Consider the following 21,047-nt stretch of genomic DNA (forward strand, 5'->3'; position numbering starts at 1 on the left):
GTCATACAATACCTACTGTACCACTCACAGTGTATCTTGGACAGCCTTCCACATCAGTTCATAGAGACGTCCCTCATTCTTTTCAACAATGGCACAGATCTCATTAGAAGGATCTCCAAAGTCTATTTAACCAATATCCTACTGATAAGTACTTGAATTTTTCCACTCTTTTGCTATTGTAAATAATGCTGCAAAAAAAACAAACTTTTATGCAGATGATCTCTACATTATAACTTAAGGGGAAATTTCCAGAAGTGGAATTACTGAGTCAGTGGGAAAATAAAAGTTTAGCAAAATCCACCAAACTGCCTTCCACACAGCTTGCACCTTCCTGCACTCTCAACAGCAGCGTCTAAGAATCTTTATTCCTCCACCGTCTCACCAAGCTGAGGTTCTCCTGTTCCTTCTCCTTGGGATTTCTGTCTCATCTGATAAGCAGACACCACTTCAATAGGATTTCTCTTCATCTGTGTTTCTCTTATTATGATAAGCTTGCCCAAGAGTCACTGAGCTTCTTGTATTGTGTGCTCTTCTGAGGTTATTCTTTGTCCACACTCCTGTAAGTTGCTAGTCTTTTTCTTACTGGTTTACGAGTAAAAATTCTACTATTTCAAGAAAACATTCCTGAACTAATGATATTTACCACATTCTTGAATGATATGGTTTGGCTGTGTCCTCACCCAAATCTCATCTTGAATTGTAACTCCCACAATTCCCACATGTCACGGGAGGAACCTGGTGGGAGGTGACTGAATCACGGGGGCAGGTCTTTCCTGGCTGTTCTCCTAACAGTGAATAAGTCTCACGAGATCTGATGGTTTTAAAAACAGGACTTTCCCTGCACAAGCCCTCTCTTTGCACGCTGCCATCCATGTAAGACGTGACCTGCTCCTCATTGCCTTCCACCATGATTAGGAGGTTAACCCAGCCGTGTGGAACTGTAAGTCCATTAAACCCCTTCTCCTATATAAATTACCCAGTCTCAGGTATGTCTTTATGAGCAGCATGAGAACAGACTAGTACACTGAACTAATGATATTTACCACTTCTTGAATGCTTTAATGGTTTAAAAAGAGTTATAGTTTCTTATTGGAAGGTACTAGCCACCATTACTCAATATTCTACTTGATGTGTAGTATGTATTTGCATATAATATCCATGAAGAAATATTCTTTTGAGTTTCTGAAAAAGAAAATTTCACTTTCAACAAGAGAAAGGAATGGTTTGGAAGAATGCATGAAGAGAATTTTACCTTACCAAATATCACAAATATTTGGATAAAAGAGAAGAAATGATCATAACTAAATATTATGTATAAAAAGCTTAAAATATAAAAATATTTAATTTTATATCTTTGTACCGTCCTTTCATTGAATGTTTAACAGTTCAGTTGCATTAATGTAAAACAATTTTCTTAATATCATAAAACTCAAGTATCCAAATAGGCACATCCATTTTCCTGGTGAACTTCTAAGCTATGTCAATGATCTTTTTATGTAATTCATAGAAAATGTATTTTAAAATTCTGAAAACATTGACAACTATGAAACCTCTGCCATAATGGAGTGATCAAGCAGCCAAAATGCTGATATAAATACTTTTCCTTTTTTTCACTCAATGAGGAAATAGCCAACCATTTTTTCAAAATTCTTAAATATAATAGATTCTAATACTATTGAGGAATAAGCAAAGTCTAACCAAGTAGCATTTACATATCTAGAAAACGTTTTCCTTCAATGACACAGGACCCATTCCCCACACATACTTCCATGAGAAAAGTCCAAAAGAAGCAAAGGAAGATGGCCCACAGGGTGTTCAAACTCTACAGGACCTATGGCTAATTCCACAGCAGCGAAGGACTTCCCACCTACTACCAATAGGTCGTTGATAATATGACTCCCCCAAGGCCATATTAAAGGGATGAGAATCCTTCGGCTTTTATCATTTTAACTCTGCTGGCACCTGGGGACTCCCACAGGTGTCTCCACTGGACAGTCTTGAAAACTGAAGCAGTGATGTGGCTCAGGGTGCAAAGCCAGTGTGTACCAACAGAGAAACAAACACCAAGGCCTCCTGGAGTCCTCACCGCTACCAGGGGACACAGTCCCAGGACCCAAGCTCTGCCTGGAGACCTACGATCCAAATGACCCTGGGCAAGTTATATAAACTCTCTGTGACTTAGATTCTTCATAGTTCACTTTGAGGAGTGAATGAATTAGGCATTAAAAACAGTGACTGGTAAACTGTGTTCTGTGTTAAGTTTACCATATACCATTAGGCGGAACTCCATGACTGCACAACTTTAACCCAAAGAGTAGAAAGCTGAAATGGAAATATTCAAAAGCATCTCCTCCGTAAGGACAAATATGGGGAAAAATGAAGATAAAAGCCCAGCAGAGTACAGTCATAGTAAAGGTAAGCAGGCAGGCACCATTAAATGATGTAAACAGACTGGCGAGGCCACCAGGCAAGATGGGACTCAACCTGTGGGAACTGCATGATTCTCCCAATAGGGTTAATGTCCCAAGCAATCCAATCCCTAGAGATCTGGAAAGGTTAGTACAAAACCCCTTATTATTTAAGTTTGTCTGTTAAAATCCTCCCCAATAAGTTTACTTTTCTCATCTTTTTCCAATTTTCTTCTTCTTACTATACCTTTATTATTCTTCTCTTAGTCTCACCTCTCATCTTACTGCTTTCTTCCTGAATAAACCTGAGGCCTATAGAGGACAACAAACCACACTGGCAAACTCTAAGACTGGCACTCACTAACAATGTGGTTCTTGAATCCCAATTTAAAATTATTTTAATGCATCCTGGCTCCCAGTGTAATTATTTTAAAGTATTATAGCATCTAATTGTCGGATATCTGAAAGCAAATTGACTCTGGAGAAAGCTTAGCTCGCTGGAAATAAACACTCTAAAGAAATGCTTCACCAACATTGTGTTACATTTGTAAAGACACTTCTCAGACACTTTCAAGTCTTTGAGCTCAATCACTTAGCAATGCTGCACCCTCTATGTCTACACAACAGCAGCACATCTGCCAATAATGCGGTAACGGATGGGGAAACTCCTGTGGACAGAAGTGAGAAGCCCAAGGCCACTCGCCTCGCCAGGGGATGGAGCTGTAACTGACACCTATGTCAAGCTGATGAAGAACGCCCTATTTCTACTACATCTAAACCCTTTACACAACCAGCCTCCCCAGATTAACGCAGGTGTTACTTCAATGACAGTAAGACACCCTCCTGAATCTCCAGACCCTACATACCTTCACAGAATACAAACCTTTGGGAGGAGTGAGGCTGACTCCATTTTTAAGGCACCACTGTACTGGCAAAATCCCCAAAGAATCTGCATGGCACAGCATTGACAGTTTACTTGGTTCAGGTCTTAGGTCGTCAATAGTCACTTGAAAAAAGTGATTGTTAAAAACCTAAAAGAAAAAAAAAGGGGGAGCCAAAGGTTAATTCTTCAGAGTTACATATAATGCTAGTATAAAATAGTGGCAGAGCTTCCAAAGGCAATTAATATAGTTCATCAAAATGATTTGAATAGAAACTGGCATTTTCAATGTCCATTACTAAATTAATTCAGCTGATAAAAAGTTAGAATTGACTGCTGTGGTCCTATTAATGAAAAGATAAATAACTAGGTTATCTGCAAGAGTGAGAATGAACAAAATCAAAGACTTAGAGAAGTCAACCAATGGCTATAGCTTGAAGAAAAATGAATGGAGGAAGTCAGACAGACAAACCCCAGCTTAGATGACAGCCAAGACAGGAACTGAAAAGTGAAACCGTTTCTCACTGTCCACAGCCAGCACCAAACTCTTTACACCAGATCACTCAAGAATCTCCAAGATCTGGCTTGGAGCTTTCTAGCCTCCTCCTGCACCTTTTCCCTCAGAACACCCCACCCTCCAGCCCGAGAGGAAATCGTTCACACTAAGCCTCATGGACTACAACAACCCCCAATGCCATGTTTAAGCTATCAAAACACACTGCGTTTTCAAGGTACATCTCATATTTCAATGCTTCTGATCTGGCTGGAATAAACCGCCCTCACTCTGCGCTCCTAAAATTTCAGACTTCAACTTCTGTATTGAAAACTCTCATTCCTTCCTAGACCGATTACACATCAGTCTTCCAATGCCATAGAGCATAAGTTATTAGAGGAGAGTGATGTCTTTTTGTTAACACAAGTATTTCCAAATGCATAGAAAGTGCTTTGTACATAGGAACTGGAAACATCAATGAAGAAATAAGAGCAAGACATGCTGATAAACAAAGCAGAGGGTAAAAATCAGATGGACCATCACTGAAAAGCAAGATGGATTTAAGTAACTTAGTATCTAAAACAGGCCAGAAAAAAAGATCCCTTTCCCAATTCAACAGACATAACCCAGTCTTTCTTAGGAAACCTTGAGAGTTTTACAGAGCTATGATTCCTGGCCCCTTCATTTTTTTTCTGGAAGCAATTTAGTTCAAAGTGAAGCAGGAAAGGAAATTCACTTCTGTTCTTGCCTGTGCTAATTTTGGTAAATAGTTTACTGAAGGTTTGCCTGTGAAAGTCAACTTCAAGCAACAAAGGATCAGATGGGGCCTTCCCAGTGAGGTCACGTCCGAGAGCCCTGTTGAGAATCTCATCCTCCCTCCACCTGAAAGGATTATGAAAATCCTTTGACTTCTATCATTTTCACTCTGCTGGGCACCTGGACTCCACTGGACAGTCCTGAAAACTGATGCACGGCGATCTGGCTCAGGGTGCAAAGCCAAGTGCCTACCAACAGGGAAACTAACACCAAGGCCTCCTGGAGTCCTCACTGCTACCGGAGGGCACAGTCCCAGGACCCCAACATCCCTGCCCTGGTGTATTTTTCTCCTTAGCATTTAATATGTAACATACTAGATTTATTTACTTATTGATTCTGTTTATAGTCTGTCTCCCTCCATTAAAATAAAAGCTCCACAATGGAAACATTGTCCAGAATTGAGCCTATGAATGCTCAATAAATATCTGTTAAATTACTGTTATTTAGTCTATCTTGCACACATACACATACTCATACACATACGTATATAAAGAGCATGTGATTTTGGTGGAGCCGCAGTACCCTGTAAAGAAGGAATTTCCACAACCGTTAAAATGCATGTTCACGTGGGAACACTCCAAAGGAAAAGCTTAGTAAGTTTCATCAAATCCATCAGGGCTCATGTTCCTAAATGGTCTGAAGCACTGTTTTGTGCTCTATCCAGTCCATAACCCACAGGACTCAGAACTAACGCCCAGAGCAGTTAACTGACTTGCCCAAGACTGCACAGCTAAGAGATGGCAGAAACAGAAACAGAACCCAAGGCTTCTAATGCCAGTATCCTTTCCTCTAATCAATACAACACACTTCGCTTACACAGATGACATCATCACCATCTGCCAGTATCTCAACACCAAAAACACACCCTGGCTGGACTGCTGGAGGTTCATCATTTAATACTGGATCCACTACACGCCTGTCTGCATCCTTGTCTGTTTGTTGTAACATCGTTTACATATTTCTTCAACAGTTATGCCACCAAGAAAAGGCCCAAGGTGGAAAAAAAATGAAATTTTCATTGTGATGAGTAATGACAGCACAGTGTGTTATATTTTCAAACATAATATTCCAAAGTACTTTCCTCATATTTAGAGAAATACATTTAATTATTATAAATATCTTCCACGCTAAGAGTATTCTGATACCTCATTACATGAAGATGAGTCTTGAACCTGGAGAGGTGCCTACCTAGGTTCTGAAAGACAGATGCACATACCCCAATCCATGCGTTATACAAAACATGGTCAATAAGAGGAGGGGTGTATACGAAACAGCATGACTTATTTTATCTTTGCTACAAAGGGTAAGAAAAAGCAAAATAAAAAGGAAAACACAGTTTAGAAATCAGTAAAAATACTTTCTCCCTCCCCTCAATAAGATCTATTTAGAGAAAATTATTTACTGTGAAAAACCAACTATCACTGGAAGTCTATTCAGCTAGAAAAAGATATTTGGGCTGAAATTAATTTTGATTAGTAGACACATTCTAACATTACATATTACAACTATTTAAAGGCATAAGAATTATTTAAAGGCATAAGAATGTGAGAGAGGCCGGGTGCAGTGGCTCACGCCTATAATCCCAGCACTTTGGGAGGCTGAGGCGGGCAGATCACAAGGTCAGGAGTTCGAGACCAGCCTGGTCAAGATGGTGAAACCCCATCTCTACTAAAAACACAAAATTTAGCCAGGTGCAGTGGTAGGCACCTATAATCCCAGCTACTCGGGAGGCTGAGGCAGGAGAATAGCTTGAACCCGGGAGGCAGAGGTTGTAGTGAGCCGAGATCATGTCACTGCACTCTAGCCTGGATGACGGAGCAAGACTCCATCTCAAAAAAAAAAAAAAAAAAAAGAATGGTGAGAGACGCTACCGCTGACAGGCTATGCACATCAAGTCTGTTGAGTTTAATTGATAAATATCAGGTGAAGCGACTCTGTAGCGTGATACATCTGCAGACAGATGGGGAGCCGGCATGACTGCAGCACCCACTAACAGAACAAAGGGGAATTCTGGCTGGGATTCAACAGGGCACCACTGGTCCATTTTGGAAAAATATCCGACAACTGGCAGGATACACAGTAAAGAACCCCAAAGGCCATTTCAAATAAAAGGTTTTTAACGGATGCTAATCAGGAATACATGACTTTCAACCTCCAGATTATAAAGCAAAAGCCAATATATTTTTCTTTAAATAAATAACCTTAAATATTTAAAGTTTCTTTTTGTTTTTGTTGTTGTTTGTTTGTTTTGAGATGGAGTCTCACTTTATTGCCCAGGCTGGAGTGCAGTGGCAAGATCTCAGCTCACTACAACCTCTGCTTCCCAGGTTCAAGCGATTCTCCTGCCTCAGCCTCCAAAGAAGCTGGGATTACAGGCATGCACCAGCATACCTGGCTAATTTTTGTATTTTTAGTAGAGACGGGGTTTCACCCTGTTGGCCAGGCTGGTCTCAAACTCCTGACCTCAGGTGATCATCCCACCTCAGCCTCCCAAAGTGCCAGGATTACAGGCATGAGTCACTGTGCCCAGCTCCGAAAGTTATCCTTGAAATAAGCTACTTTAATGGTTATAAAAATAATTTATGTTCACTAAAGAAAAAACATTTAGAAAGCATTTCATTTTTATAACCAACTTCCATATTCTATAATACATTATCACACTACTAAATTCCTCAAGTGTTACCAAATCATAAATTTTTAAAAACTCATGACTCAAATAACAAACACTAATCACTGCATGAAAAGTGATTTTCCTTAAAGAAAATCCCGTATCCTTAAGAAAAAGAAATTAAAACAGATTTAAATCTTTAATTAAATTCTCCTAGTGAAGTACACAAAAGACCATTCACCAAAACACACATTGGCCAAGAATGTTAAGTTTCCCGCACCATTTGTAAGAGAATACTTAAGGTAGAAACAAGCAATTTTGATTTTACCAGAGGTTATGTCATTAAAACTTCTTTAATGGGGAATGGATATTATACTGGTTTTAAAATTTTTTTATTGTTTGTAGAGACAGGGTCTCCCTATGTTACCCAGGCTGGTTTTGAACTCCTGGGCTCAAGGGATCCTTCCACCTTGGCCTCCCAAAGTGCTCGGATTATAGATGTGAGCCACCATGACCTGCTGGGATATTACAATCTTCAAGGACTAATAGATCATTATAAAAATGTCTTTATGTTAAAAGGTAATTTTATTCTGAATCCGTAGATCTTAGAAGCATGAGTTTTTCTTTAGTCAATGAGAGCAGATGAGAAAAAACACAGAAATGCTGAGAAAAGGGAGATGAGAATTTGCTTTGCACCATTTTCATGTATTTTCCAAGTATAAACAGATCATATTTACTACTACTCATGCAGGAAGAACAAATTACCCTTGTAATGATTACAACATGCAACTCGTCAGTGGACAACTAGCAGAAGACAACGAAAATTCACCCTATCCATTTTAAGAGGGGGCATCTGATTAGAGTCACTCTGTGCCACCAGTAATAAAAACAGCTTAAAGCAGCGCTGGACTGGAGGGGCGGCAATCTTCCTTAGCTTCGCCTGGCATTGCTGATAGCCTTGCACGAATATATGTCATCTGGTCGTCTTTGAGTTGAAAGGCTTAATTTGATCCACTCTAGGGGCTGGGTCGAAGAGCGAGGGAGGAAAACCCACCTTAGTCACCGACGCAGGAGAGATGTAAAAGGGCTCGCACATATTCACTGTCTCAAGCTTCATCCCAACTGTGAAGAAATGGCTTCGCAAATCTGCGTGATCCTGCAGGGAGAAAGATGAAAATATTGAAAGCCACGGTATTGTAAATGACCTCAGCCACTGTCCGGATGCGCTCCTGGAGCATTTTGTTGGGCAACCAAAATCTTATGGAGACAATTAACCTTCCCCGTTTCGAATTTCTAATTATTGCCAGATACCACGGATTTAATTATTTTCTGCAGGCTAAATTGCTTTTCCAAGGGAGAGGCAACAAGGCTTCCTGGCCATGCTTAAATTTACACTAAGCAAAAGTTCACATGACACTGCTTTGCTCGTCCTAGGTGCTATTAACTGAAGCACAGCAGAGTAAGGGAGGTAATCTGTCATCCTAACACAGCAGGGTGTCTTCAGAAAACCAGGTCTCTTGCTACTGGAGTCACATCTCAGGGCTTCAGTCAGCACCCTGTACCCACGGTCTGCCCCCACCTCCCGTGTCTAAGAGCACACAGCTTACCAGTTACTAGAAGTAAGCTGGCACACAGCTCACCGGCACGAGTAAGGGTAGGGGTACTCAAGATCCCATGATCTTAGAGATGCCTGCAGGTAAGAATCCAAACCTGCCCCACAGACGATTAGAATCTGTCTCCTACTCAATAAAGGTGAGCAACATCCCATTCCTAATAGGGGTCTGGCAGTTTTATAACCTGCTTACAGCAACCTTTTGTGAGAGAGATGGGGCTTTCCCGCCTCCTAAGAAAACAAATTTCAATATCCACTTCAGCTACACAGCAATAGAGGAGGTTGGCTGGACTCTGGATACCAGAATTTATCTTGTGGAGATGGAGGTCACCTCATAACTCACAGTCTGGATAAACAGCAGTGGATAAATAAATGTATTTGCAGTCTGTCCCTGAGGAAATAATACCTGCAAATAAATCCTGCGATTTCCAAATACATCAATTGGGTGTGAAGTACAAAAATATCTGGGGACCTGTTACTTTCTTTTACCTGCAAATCTAAAGTGGGTTTTTAATTACTCCAACGACCTCACTCTATATCCAACTCTGAGGACTGCATAGAGCCCAGTCGGGCAGTGCCTGTTTCCCCAAAGCCCCCAAAAGCTGGTCAGTACCATCAGTGTCCAACAGGAGATCAGACTAGAAGAACTGCTTATAAAACTCTCCACCAGTGCACCGAGTTGCCAAGGTTAACAGAATGTAAACGCCTATAGAACTGCATGGACCCTTTCATTTTTCATGTCCCCGGGGCAGTCTGCAAAGGTCTCTGTATTGGGGGATGCATGATGAATGCTGGGGCCATGTCCAAAGAGGACATTAATCAGAACAAGACAGGATGCGGTCAAATACGACAAAACCCAATCAAAGGAACTGGCCACTCTAAACATTTACAAATTCCTTAAGAACTTACAATCCACACTTTATAAAAATTATATGCAGAAGGAAAAGTACAAGGAAATTAGGTGCAGGTGATGATGTGCATTGTTTATGTTGCAAACAAAGCCTTTAATTAATTTATTTTTAGGTTTTATTTTAGATACAGGGGTACATACACAGGTTTGTTACATGGGCGTACTATACTCAGGTAGTGAACATAGTACCCAATAGGTAACTTTTCGACCCATGACTCATTTCTCCCCTCCCCTCTAGTAGTCTCCAGTGTCTATTGGTCCCATGTTTACATCCGTGTGTGCTCAAGGTTTAGCTCGCACTTCTAAGCGAGAACATGAGGTATTTGGCTTTCTGATCCTGCATTAGTTTGCTAACAATAGCGGCCTTCAGCTCCATCCATGTTGCTGCAAAGAACATACTTGCATTCTTTTTTATGGCTATGCAATATTCCATGGTATATATGTACCACATTTTCTTTATCCAGTCGATCACTGATGGGCACTTAGGTTGATTCCATGCCTTTGCTATTGTGAATAATGCTGCAATGAATGTGTGAATGCATGTGTCTTTTTGATAGAATGATGTGTTTCCCTTTGGGTATACAGCCACCAGTGAGATTGCTGGGTTGAATGGTAGCTGTTTTAAGTCAAGAAATCTCAAAACTGCTTTCACAGTGAGTGAACTAATTTACATTCCCACCAGCAGTGTGTAAGTGTTCCCTGTTCTCCACAGCCTCACCAGCATCTGTTGTTTGTTTGACTTTTTAATAACAGCCATTCTTACTGGTGTGAGATGGTATCTCCCTGTGGTTTTGATTTCAAAACATTTATTTTTAAAGGTGGCTGGGGGAAGGCAAATCAGGAAACAGAAGGAATCGAAGGCTACCGTACAGAGAGCGAATGTGGATTAACACACACCAGCCATCATGTCCAGGCAGGGCCAGAAGCCACAGGTGAGGCGCCATCACAACTAAACCAACATTGACTTGCTAGCATCCGAATTCAAAGATTCAAAGTTAATTTGAATGTTTCTAGCACAAAGAAAAGACAAATATTTAAGGTGATAGTTATCTCAATTATACTGATTTGATCTTTACAAATTATATGAATGTATTAATCACATGTACCCCAAAGTATGTACATCTATTATGTACCAATAAAAAAAATTAAACATTAAAAAAAAAAGATTAAAAGTGGGCTGGACGCAGTGGCTTCTGCCTGTAATCCCAGCACTTTGGGAGGCTGAGGCGGGCAGATCACGAGGTCAGGAGTTCGAGACCAGCCTGGCCAATATGGTGAAACCCTGTCTCTACTAAAAATACAGAAAATAGCTGAATGTGGTGCCAAAAGCCTGTAATCCCAGCTACCCGGGAGGCAGAGGCAGGAGAATCATTTGAGCCTGGGAGGCAGAGGTTGCAATGAGCCGAGATCACACCATTGCACTCCAGCCTGGGTGACAGGGCGAGACTCCATCTCAAAAAGTGAATGTTCCTGTCAGACAACCATGTCCCCAGTACCCATCAGCGGGAAATGAGTCCGGATCACGGCTTTTGCAGGTAAATATCCTTCCCCATTTAAGTATAAACCCTTTCATCTTTGGAAAAGGGGAATTATTATAGAATTATGAAATAATAAAACGTGGCCTGAATGTACTCAGCAAGTCTAAGCAGTCATTATTACGCTGTTTGACAACTCAGAGGTGCCCTCAGTCACTCCCGGCACGTTCATAACTATAAGTAATGGTTAACAGATGAATGTCAGTGTTTCTCAGGAGCCTCCTTCTCTGTGCAGGACCCCTTTCCTCCTGCAGCCTGCCCCTCACCAGCCACAGGCACGGCGTGAGGCATTCCTGAGGTCTGGTGCACGGGGACAGGCATGGGTCTTCTCCCTGGCTGCCTCTATCACCCCAGCTTTCCTGAGAGTCTCTGCTCTAGGGGCATCCTGACAGCCACGGGGCTTCTGGTCTACCCGCCCTCTTCATTCCCTCCATTCCAGATTCTGTGCTTCTCTCTGTTCCACAGAACTCTTGCTCCAACCTTTGCTCTCTGAGTAGAGTCAGCTTTCTAAGCAGGGTTTACCCATAATCCTAAGCCCTTTCTACATCGCAGGCCCTCAGCCTGACCTTGACCGCTGATTTGGAGTCTTTAGCCAAATCCACACCCATTTTTTATCTCATACTCCAAGTCCTCTGGGAAGCTCTGTCAATCATAGCTCCCCGTGCTGTGTGGAAACTCTGTGTCCCCAGGAGCCCTGCCCTCTCTGCGGACTTCCTGTGTTCACAGTCATCTAGCAGACACCAGGCAGTGGCTGCCGCTGCTTGGAAATACAGCAGACAGCAATGTGTCCCTGAGATAACCCTGTCCGCTCAGGGCTGCGGACTGTATTGGAAATGCTTATGGGTAATGACTTCAGCGTCCTCTGCATCTAATTACATCTCTAGGTTAAGAGGGGATCACTTCCGCTTCCTGCAGACAACACACGATCTCTTCCTTTTCTCCCAGAGTGTCCTGTGCTCAAATGTCCATCATTAAACTTCCCATCTTTGCTCATCTATAACAATGAACATAAAACATCAAAACCAAGCATGGTGGATGCGGGATGAAAATAAAAATAGCATGACATTAAAATATTCTTAAACAGTTTAAGAATAATGCTCAGTGAGCATTATTCCAAAAATTTTAGAAACTAGTTTCCCCTCTGTCAGTCTTGGCTCAGATCTCCTACAACTTAAATTATTTCTCCCAGGTTTCAGCTGTGTGGTAAATGTATATTGGTCTTTGTCCCTGGTACAGGACTCCTAAATCCTGTGGGATTTCCCAGGTGCTAGGAGCTCTTTTGTTCTAATGGGTCCATTCTTGATGGGTCCCTAAACAGCTTCAGGGTGGGGGCTCGTGTCCAGAAAGCCCAAGGCATAATTAGAGAGGATTGTAAGTTCTTTTCCACCCCACAACCACTAGTGAGGGGAGAAGAGCTGGATATGGAGCTCATTACCAATGGCCAAAGATTTAATCAATCGTGCCTACATAATGAAACTCCCATGAACACCCTAAATGACAGAGTTGGGGTTTTTCAAGTTGATGAACACTTCCATGTGCCAGGAGGTGGGGGCACCCCAACTCCACAGGGCCAGAAGCCCCTGTGCCTGGGACCCCCTTCCAGCCCTCACCCCGGGCACCTCTTCCATTTGGCTGTTCATTTGCATCCTGTATGGTACCCTTTACAACAAACAGGTAATAGTAAGGAAACTGCTCTGTGAGGCCTTCTGGAAAACTATCAAATCCAAAGAGGGGGTTTCAGGAACCCTAATTTATAGCCATCAAGTACAGGAAGCCCAGGACTTGTAACTGGCATCAAAGTGGAGGCATCTTATGGTACCGAGCCCTTCACTTGTGGGGTCTGCACTGCTTTCAGACAGTGTCAGAAATGAATTAAACTGCAGGATATTCACTTGCTGTCCAGAGAGTTGAAGAACTGGTTGGTGTGGAAAAAACCCACACACGTGATGTTAGAAGTGTTGTGGGTAAAACCAGTTCATAAGTTATAGTCAAGACACTTCTTACTCACGGAAATGCATCTGTTTTTCCTTCCAAACTACACAAAACCCCTTAAACACTCTTGTTTCATATACTGAAAAGAGAAGCCAGACATTCTGAGAGGTTGCAGCATCCAAACACAGGTATTTGTAGTCTGGCCTCAAATAGCCACATATCTTATCCTACTGAACTTCAACTCCGTATTTCAGAAATAAATTTGGAAACTATAAAATGCATTGCTGTATCTTCCAGCCCTAACTTTCACTTTCTGAAAATCACTTTCTAATCAACAACCAAAAAAAAAAAAAAAAATCCCTCTATGACCATATAGAAATCCCACCAGTTTGAAAGCTAAGTCAACGTAACGGAAATTGAGAAGACTCAAGAATAAAGACAAAACAATTAAGAGTTTGGCTAAACCTGCTACTCTAATGTTTATATTATTGATGAATGACGATTTCAGAAACGTTTTGCTGCAAGAGCATGACAATATTTTCTGACGAGGTTTGCCACTGAAACTTCTGGCCATTGGAGAACTTTAAAAACCATGAAAGATATCCATGCTGTATGTGCAGAACTTTCCAGTAAATGCCAAACTTCCTCATTTATGCTACGTGGCTCACCCAAGAAAGGCTTCAATCAATATTTATCGAATTAAACTGAAGGGATGACAAAAACCCAATGATGTCTTGACATCCATTCCAATCCTATATTCTATCATTCGTCCAGTAAGCACTGATCAGAAACCACTGAGGTACCGCACAGGAGACTAACAGCTATTGCATGGAATACACAGAACACCCTCCATTTGTCAAAGGGAGAAGGAAAAGAGAGGCAAGAACAGCTATGGAAGATTCAGACTGAGAAGGAACTTCAAAACAAATTTTTTTACTTCTAGCATATAAAAACCAAGTATCACTACGATCACAGTAGTCAAAGGATTTATAGGAGTGAAGCTTAATTTGGAAGACGAAGATCATGTGACTCAGGATGATAAAAGATTCTGGGGGCCAGGTGCAGTGGCTCACATCTGTAATCACAGCACTTTGGGAGGCTGAGGCAGGCGGATCATGAGGTCAAGAGATCGAGACCATCCTGGCCAACATGGTGAAACCCCGTCTCTACTAAAGAAAAAAAAAAATACAAAAATTAGCAGGGCATGGTGGTGTGCACCTGTAGTCCTGGCTACTCGGGAGGCTGAGGCAGAAGAATCGCTTGAACCCGGGAGGTGGAGGTTGCAGTGAGCAGAGATCAAGCCACTGCACTCAAGCCTGGCGACAGAGCAAGACTCCGTCTAAAAAAAAAAGATTCTGGGAAGGTGGCACAGTGGATTTATGCATGGAGACTGGGCTCTGGATACTGGATGGAAGCACTGAAATATGATCTAAAAGGCAAAAGAAGTCACTTGACACTCCTAAGGAATAACAAGTTTTTATGATAATTGAAGAATTCAACACCAGCGAATTTCCAAATAAGCCAACAGACAGAACTCCTGAGTTCTGTGGTGTAAATGTCCATCCATATTAGTATATGAGAAAAGATGCAGCTATTCTCATTGAAAAACAAATCTAATCACCCCAGACCACTTACTTTGGGCTGTTACTGCAGTCGGAGGGCATGCATTCATTTACACAAACACCCAACTAATCATCCTCAATGTCAAGGACAGAGAGAGTTCCTGGGTCCTGAAGACGATTCGCCAAACCGATTATGTACTAAGAGATAATGGAAAATTCACTGCCATTTGAAAGAGACATTCTTGGCCTTTGCAAAGCTCTAGAGAATCATTCACACTTTGCAATTATTGGATCAAGAATGATGTTATTCCTGTTATCAGGATATATTACTAAGTCCTTAGTAGATTTACAAATATGCCTGTCACATTAAAGAAATACTGTTTACTTAAGAGTACTGGAGTCTGGTCAAATTGCATACAGAAAAACTGCTCTCCTTTAATAAATGCCAGCAATGTCATTCCCATCTACATTCATCACTACCCATTTTTATTTTTGCCCTAAAGTAGTTTTATATTGATCAATAGTAAAATGCCATTCATTTTACTGGAAGACTGTCTTCACAGGCTACCGTGGCAATCTCTCTTCAGGGAACCTTATTTTCAGCGGACTGACATCGTAAAAGTGGTTCTGTCTACACCAACTTCCTTTCTGCACCCTGGTTTCATCAGCTTTACTCCCTCCAGAGCCTGAGCAGTTCTCACTCTCCTACTAAGATGTAGTAACTCTGTGCTGAGACTAACTAGGTTCTGTATATAAAAACTGGAATCCCAACTCTGAAAATCCCAAGCCCCAAACCTGAAACTTTTTGAGGGCCAATGAGACGCTCATAGGAGATGCTCATTGGAGCCTTTTCGATTTCAGGTTTTCAGATGCTCAACAGACAAATGTACTGCAAATATTCCAAAATCTGAACCCGGAGACACGTCTGGTCCCAGGCATTTTGGATAAGAGATGCTCAGGCTGTAATATCAAGTGGACAGAAACAGCTAACATGTTGTAAATACTGGCAGGCATGCTCCCTGCATTGTCATTTTCTGCTGACACAGACTGTGGGGCGGAATCCCTCTTGTGGGAGGAAATTAAGATGCAGAGAGATGAAGTTATCTAAGCAAGGGCACACAGCTACCAAGAGAAGCCAGGCTTCAAACCCAAGCAGCCTGATTCAGTCTGAGCCCACCCTCTAGCCACCAGGTTATATAACAGACCATGGAACAAAGACCAAAAAGGATTTTTTAAAAATCAATGATTAGTACAAGCAAACAATACCACTACAACCTACAACCTACTTAGAGCCCCCTAAAATTTTCTTTCAAAGAGAGCTATTGCTAAGTTAAAAAGTGATAGCTACTAACACTGATCATTTACTTAAAACCTCCAAGTTTTGCTGTTAATTCCTCGCACTTTTCAGTGGCTTAAGAAAAAAGTATGTGAGTGCATTCCAGTCCTAAAAATCACTTCCAAAATGTTTATCTACAGCCAGTCACAGCCTTCATCAACAATTAACAAATACCATGACTACTTTCGTGTGTTTGTACAGTAAGCAATGAAGATTTAGGAAATATGTGCAGCAAAATGTCCACGGTGCTTCATCAATTATCCTCCATCGATACCGACTTCCATGCGATGTTATCGATGTTAACCAAGACAGGTTACTCTGACCAACGTGGTTAATCTAGTACACGTGGCTGGCTGCAAAGTCCACACCAACCCCAACCCGGGACTGGTATTTTAAACACCATGTGACAGGCACCATTCTATGATGGATGCACAGGAAAGTAGTTGATGTGATTGCTGACCCTGAGAAGCTGGAAATTTACTTAGAAAATCACTGAGGTCAGGAGTTTGAGACCAGCCTGGCCTACATTATGAAACCCCATCTCTACTAAAAATATAAAAATTAGCTGGGCGTGGCGGTGGGCGCCTGTAATCCCAGCTACTGGGGAGGCTGAGGCAGGGGAATCGCTTGAACCCAGGAGGCGGAAGTTACAGTGAGCAGAGATCACGCCACTGCACTCCAGCCTGGGTGACAGAGTGAGACTCCGTCTGAAAAGAAAAGAAAAAGAAAAAGAAAAGAAAGTAAAGGAAAGGAAAGGAAAAGAAAAGAAAACAAAAGAAAAGAAAAGAAAAAAGAATTGTACAGTGAGAAACAGGAAGTAGAGTATCACGCTGGAAAAAGGAGTATGGACAAACTGCAATATCTTGGTGTCCTGACTTTATAGTTTTGGCTTATGTCTCACTTTTTTCACTTAAAACAGGGGTCAGGAGGATCCCACAACCTCAGAGCCTGCCCTGGGTGCACTCACTACCCACGGTCACCCACCACTTTCAACATCTGCCTCTGATGAAGTCCTTGCCTTGGCAGTGGTTGCTGTGCCTGGAAAGGGACAGCACCTGATTCAGGAGGAGTGAACCATCGCTGCGGGAGAAACACACCTGCCTGGATATAGTCATCATGAGTCAGCAGCAACTCATGTCTCTGGCAGGTGCCAAAGCTTCAGGGTGAACAGCAAAGTTCTTTATAAAATACAGTATACACGTGGCTGTGAGTATTAATCTACAGACAGCAATGGAGAGTATTACTAATGGAGAGACAGGAGAAAGAGAAGACAGAAAAGAAAGAACATTCATGTCTGCTGGGCCTGCCTGAACTTGACTCATCTCCACATTTACTTGAGGGGCTTGAAGAACCGAAGCTTATGCTTTTAAAATGTCACTATGTGGCTATCACAGACTCCGAAAATAGCTAATGCCTCTTCCCATCGCCACTTTATTAGATAAATACATCTCACATGATATAAAACTGTGAAAGATGTGGCACAGGGGAGAACAAGTTCTCATTAATTAATACAACAAAATTAAAATGTACTTGGTGAGGATTTTCATGTAAAAACAAAAAAGGCAGTGAAATCATCCTTATGCAGAAACCAAATTCTTTTTTCATTGAGATAGGGTCTCTGCCACCCAGGCTGAAGTGCAATGATGCAATCAGGGCTTGCTGCAACCTCCGCCTCCCAGGCTCAAGCAATACTTCCACCTCAGCCTCCCGGGTAGCTGGGACTACAGGTGTGCACCACCATACCTGGCTAATTTTTTGTATTTTTTGTAGAGATGGGGTTTTGCCATGTTGCTCAGGCTGGTCTCAAACTCCTGGGTTCAAGCAATCCAACCGCCTCAGCATCCCAAAGTGCTGGGATTACAGACGTGAGCCACCGTGCCTGGCTCCAGGAACCACATTCTTAACCTGAGTTCCACAATCAAAGGCTGCAGGAAATTCTCCTTCTGCAGCAGCAATCTCAGTGTCAACCTTCAGTTCTTTGCTTCTTCCTTTCAGCTTATTTGGATATAAAATAAAATAGACAAAAAACAGATATAGGATTCACCCTGCCCAGTTTTTTTAAGCAACATAATCTTTTAGTGTATTGTACTTACACAAAAATACTGCACAGTATATAATTTTTTCAGTTCCAACATGCCAGTTTTTTGGTCCAAAGGGAACTCAAATATTGCATGTGCTTCTTTTCAAGGCCTCCATTAATCTGCATAATTTCTAAGACTAGGCTTCAGTGAAGTCAATGGAAGGTTTTAGTTAGTATTACATTCAAATTAATATATAATGAAGTACGCTTTAATTCCTCTATTCGTATCAGCATGCCAGGTCCCGCTGAAAAACCATCCAGAACCATTTATGATATCATTCTTCTTTTGTTTTACCAATGACCTAGTGCTCAGATGTTCATTAGAAAATTACTCCCGTAATACTAGTTTCATTGAAAAACAGATATTAGGAGGCCAGCATTTATTAAATCAATAGTATTATGACATTTCAATTTGATCACACTGATTTCAATTTAGCCAGTGAAGTATTTGTAACAAAAATGTAATTTTAAAATCTATTGCTGAACACTAATAAGCATTTCTATTTTTTACTTACAGAGGTAAAGAGCGATTTTATCTAGTAGCTGTGCATTCAATCAAGTTAAAAAATAGTAATGAGAAATTTAGGACCGTAGTATCATAGATCACAACCTGAACCACACAATTTACAACAGGCAGGATGTGGTGGACGCTGAGGGGGCCCCTAAATGCATTAACTCAACTGCTGTCACGGAAACATGACGCCAGCATGCTTCACAGAAAGAAGCAAGAGCTGGGAAGGCACAAAACTTCTCCACCCAGCAGTCTGAGCTTCTGTTTTGCCCTTCCCAGACACCAACGTGGAGGCCAGTAAACACAGAGAGCTTGCAAACCCCTCTACGTGCTCTGCCACAAATGGGAAGCCTCCCCACTGGAAAGTGCCCACTGCCAAGCAGCCTGGACTGGATCTAATAATAGCTTCAGTCTCCAGAGCCTTCCTCACACCCCAGCTGCCCTCGGCTCCCTCCATCAACCACTTCCAGGTGAGAAACAGGGATGGTCAGCCTCAACACTATTGGCCTTTGGGGGCCAGAATCTTTGTTGGGGGGCTGTTCTGCCACTGTAGGACGTTGCAACTGCATCTCTGGGGTCTATCCACTAGATGCTGACTGCATCCCCAACCTGGGACAACTGAAATGTCTCCTGGCTTTGCCACATGTCCACTGAAGGGCACATGCCCCTGGCCCCTGAGTTGAGGACCATTGATTCAGATTCGGTTAAGAGAGAAGTCAGGTATCGCTGATGAGACACCTGACCTTGTGGTCTCCTCCCCCTACACTTCTGATGAGCTTCCTCAGCATCAGTGGTTTCTCTCTGCCTCTGTCTCCAGCATTAACTCACTCTAGTACCCACCCTTCAGCCCCTTGGTGTGATCAGCAGTGCCAACCAACCCTATTAATTTTGACTCACTCTGATGCTGTCTCAGCAAGACCTGGAAATCCACACTTATATTTGCACCAGTCTACACTGCAGACCCGGTGCTGCCAGTCTACACTGCAGACCTGGTGCTGCTGTTACCCTCCCACTGCCTCCACTTTGAATGTCTAGTGTATAAGATTCAAAGATGCTGTTATGAATGACAGCAATAACCATAAACAATGGTGACCACAATATGGTGGTACAAGAGGTGCTTTGCATGCACAGGACGATGACAATAACTCAAGTACTCCTTAACCCACTGCCTACTACCACTATGGCAGCAATAGGTTCTCTGTTTGCAAGGAGTAAGCAATCATTTCCAACCTACAGACAAGCAGACTAGTCACCTGAAATGGTACTGGTCCCCAAGGAAGCCTTTATCTATTAAAGGGCCTTCTCACACAAAGACCAGACAGAAAACCCTACTCGACCTGGTATAAACCATAAGGAAATCCATTATCTCACACAGCAAAGGGGTCCAGAGAAAAGGCAAGTGAATAGAAAAGACTGGTGAACAGAGCCATGAGCAATGTCAGAAATGGCCTCGGTTCTTTTCATCCTCCTCCTTCCACACCCTAAATATGACAGCTTTCCCCAGTCCAGCTCCTCCCTTGTGGGCTCAAGATGGCTGCAGAAACTCCAGGCCTCTCAGGCAGACAGAGCAAGGCCCCCTCTTCCCTATGCTGCTTCTTCAAAGCAAGGAAACCTATTCCAGAAACCACCAGCAGATGTCCTCATTTATTACTGACCCAAATTGGTCACAAATCTCTCCCTAAGCCAATCACTGACAAGAAAAATGGGGCCACTCTTCCGGCTTACACCACTGGTTCTAATTCTACACAGGCGGCATCTACCACATTCCCCAGTGCAGATAGTTATTTGGCAAGGGGCAGGGGCAGTTGTCACTTAGTACAATAAAAAATCATCCTGGCCAAAATCCCAGGAGAGCCCTCGTCAAAAGCAACTGAGTAATAAGGAGTTGAGCAATATACCCCAGTTCAAATACCATACTGAATAGGCAACACTGAATACTCTCAGAATTCATTTTCTGGTTCTTTGTTATAATAATACTGAGTTTGCGCAGCCTTTAAATATCCCAGTTTAACAAAGAAACATTAAAAAAAAAAGTGTGGCCTTGGGTTTGAGGTACGTCTGTGCATCCTGGCTCACCCATGGTCTCTCTGTATGAGGTATGACTAGAAATTAACTTCTCTGAGCCTGGCAATTCCTGAACTTAACCAGTAAGACTCCTGTGCCTCTCAAGTCAAGTTACTGTGGGGATGTGAGATAGTATATGCACAGTACCCAGCACAAGGTCTGCAGCCCGTGGGTGCGAATCACTAGAAACGCTCACCAATTCACTGCAACACTTTCCAATGAAGAATGGTTTTTGAGTTCCTATGATTCATCTATGGCTTCAATTATGTTTTTCCTTCGTATCTTTTCATGCTATCCCGA

The 21,047-nt window shown here is 42.2% G+C and overlaps 1 protein-coding gene across 3 annotated transcripts in view; it reads right to left on the reverse strand.

The window, feature by feature from the left end:
* Positions 1-21,047, reverse strand: part of SFMBT2 (Scm like with four mbt domains 2) — a 256,051-nt gene that overhangs the window by 81,908 nt on the left and 153,096 nt on the right. For all 3 annotated transcript variants that reach the window (XM_034929914.2, XM_008953126.4, XM_055092391.2), the window contains 2 exons: positions 8,260-8,361; positions 3,292-3,439 (listed from right to left, as the gene is read on the reverse strand). In XM_034929914.2, the coding sequence (XP_034785805.2) occupies positions 3,292-3,439; positions 8,260-8,361 (250 nt within the window). The remainder of the gene's footprint in view (positions 1-3,291; positions 3,440-8,259; positions 8,362-21,047) is intronic.

This window comes from Pan paniscus, chromosome 8 (assembly GCF_029289425.2).
Source record: "Pan paniscus chromosome 8, NHGRI_mPanPan1-v2.0_pri, whole genome shotgun sequence".
In the NCBI taxonomy this organism is placed as follows: Eukaryota; Metazoa; Chordata; class Mammalia; order Primates; family Hominidae; genus Pan; species Pan paniscus.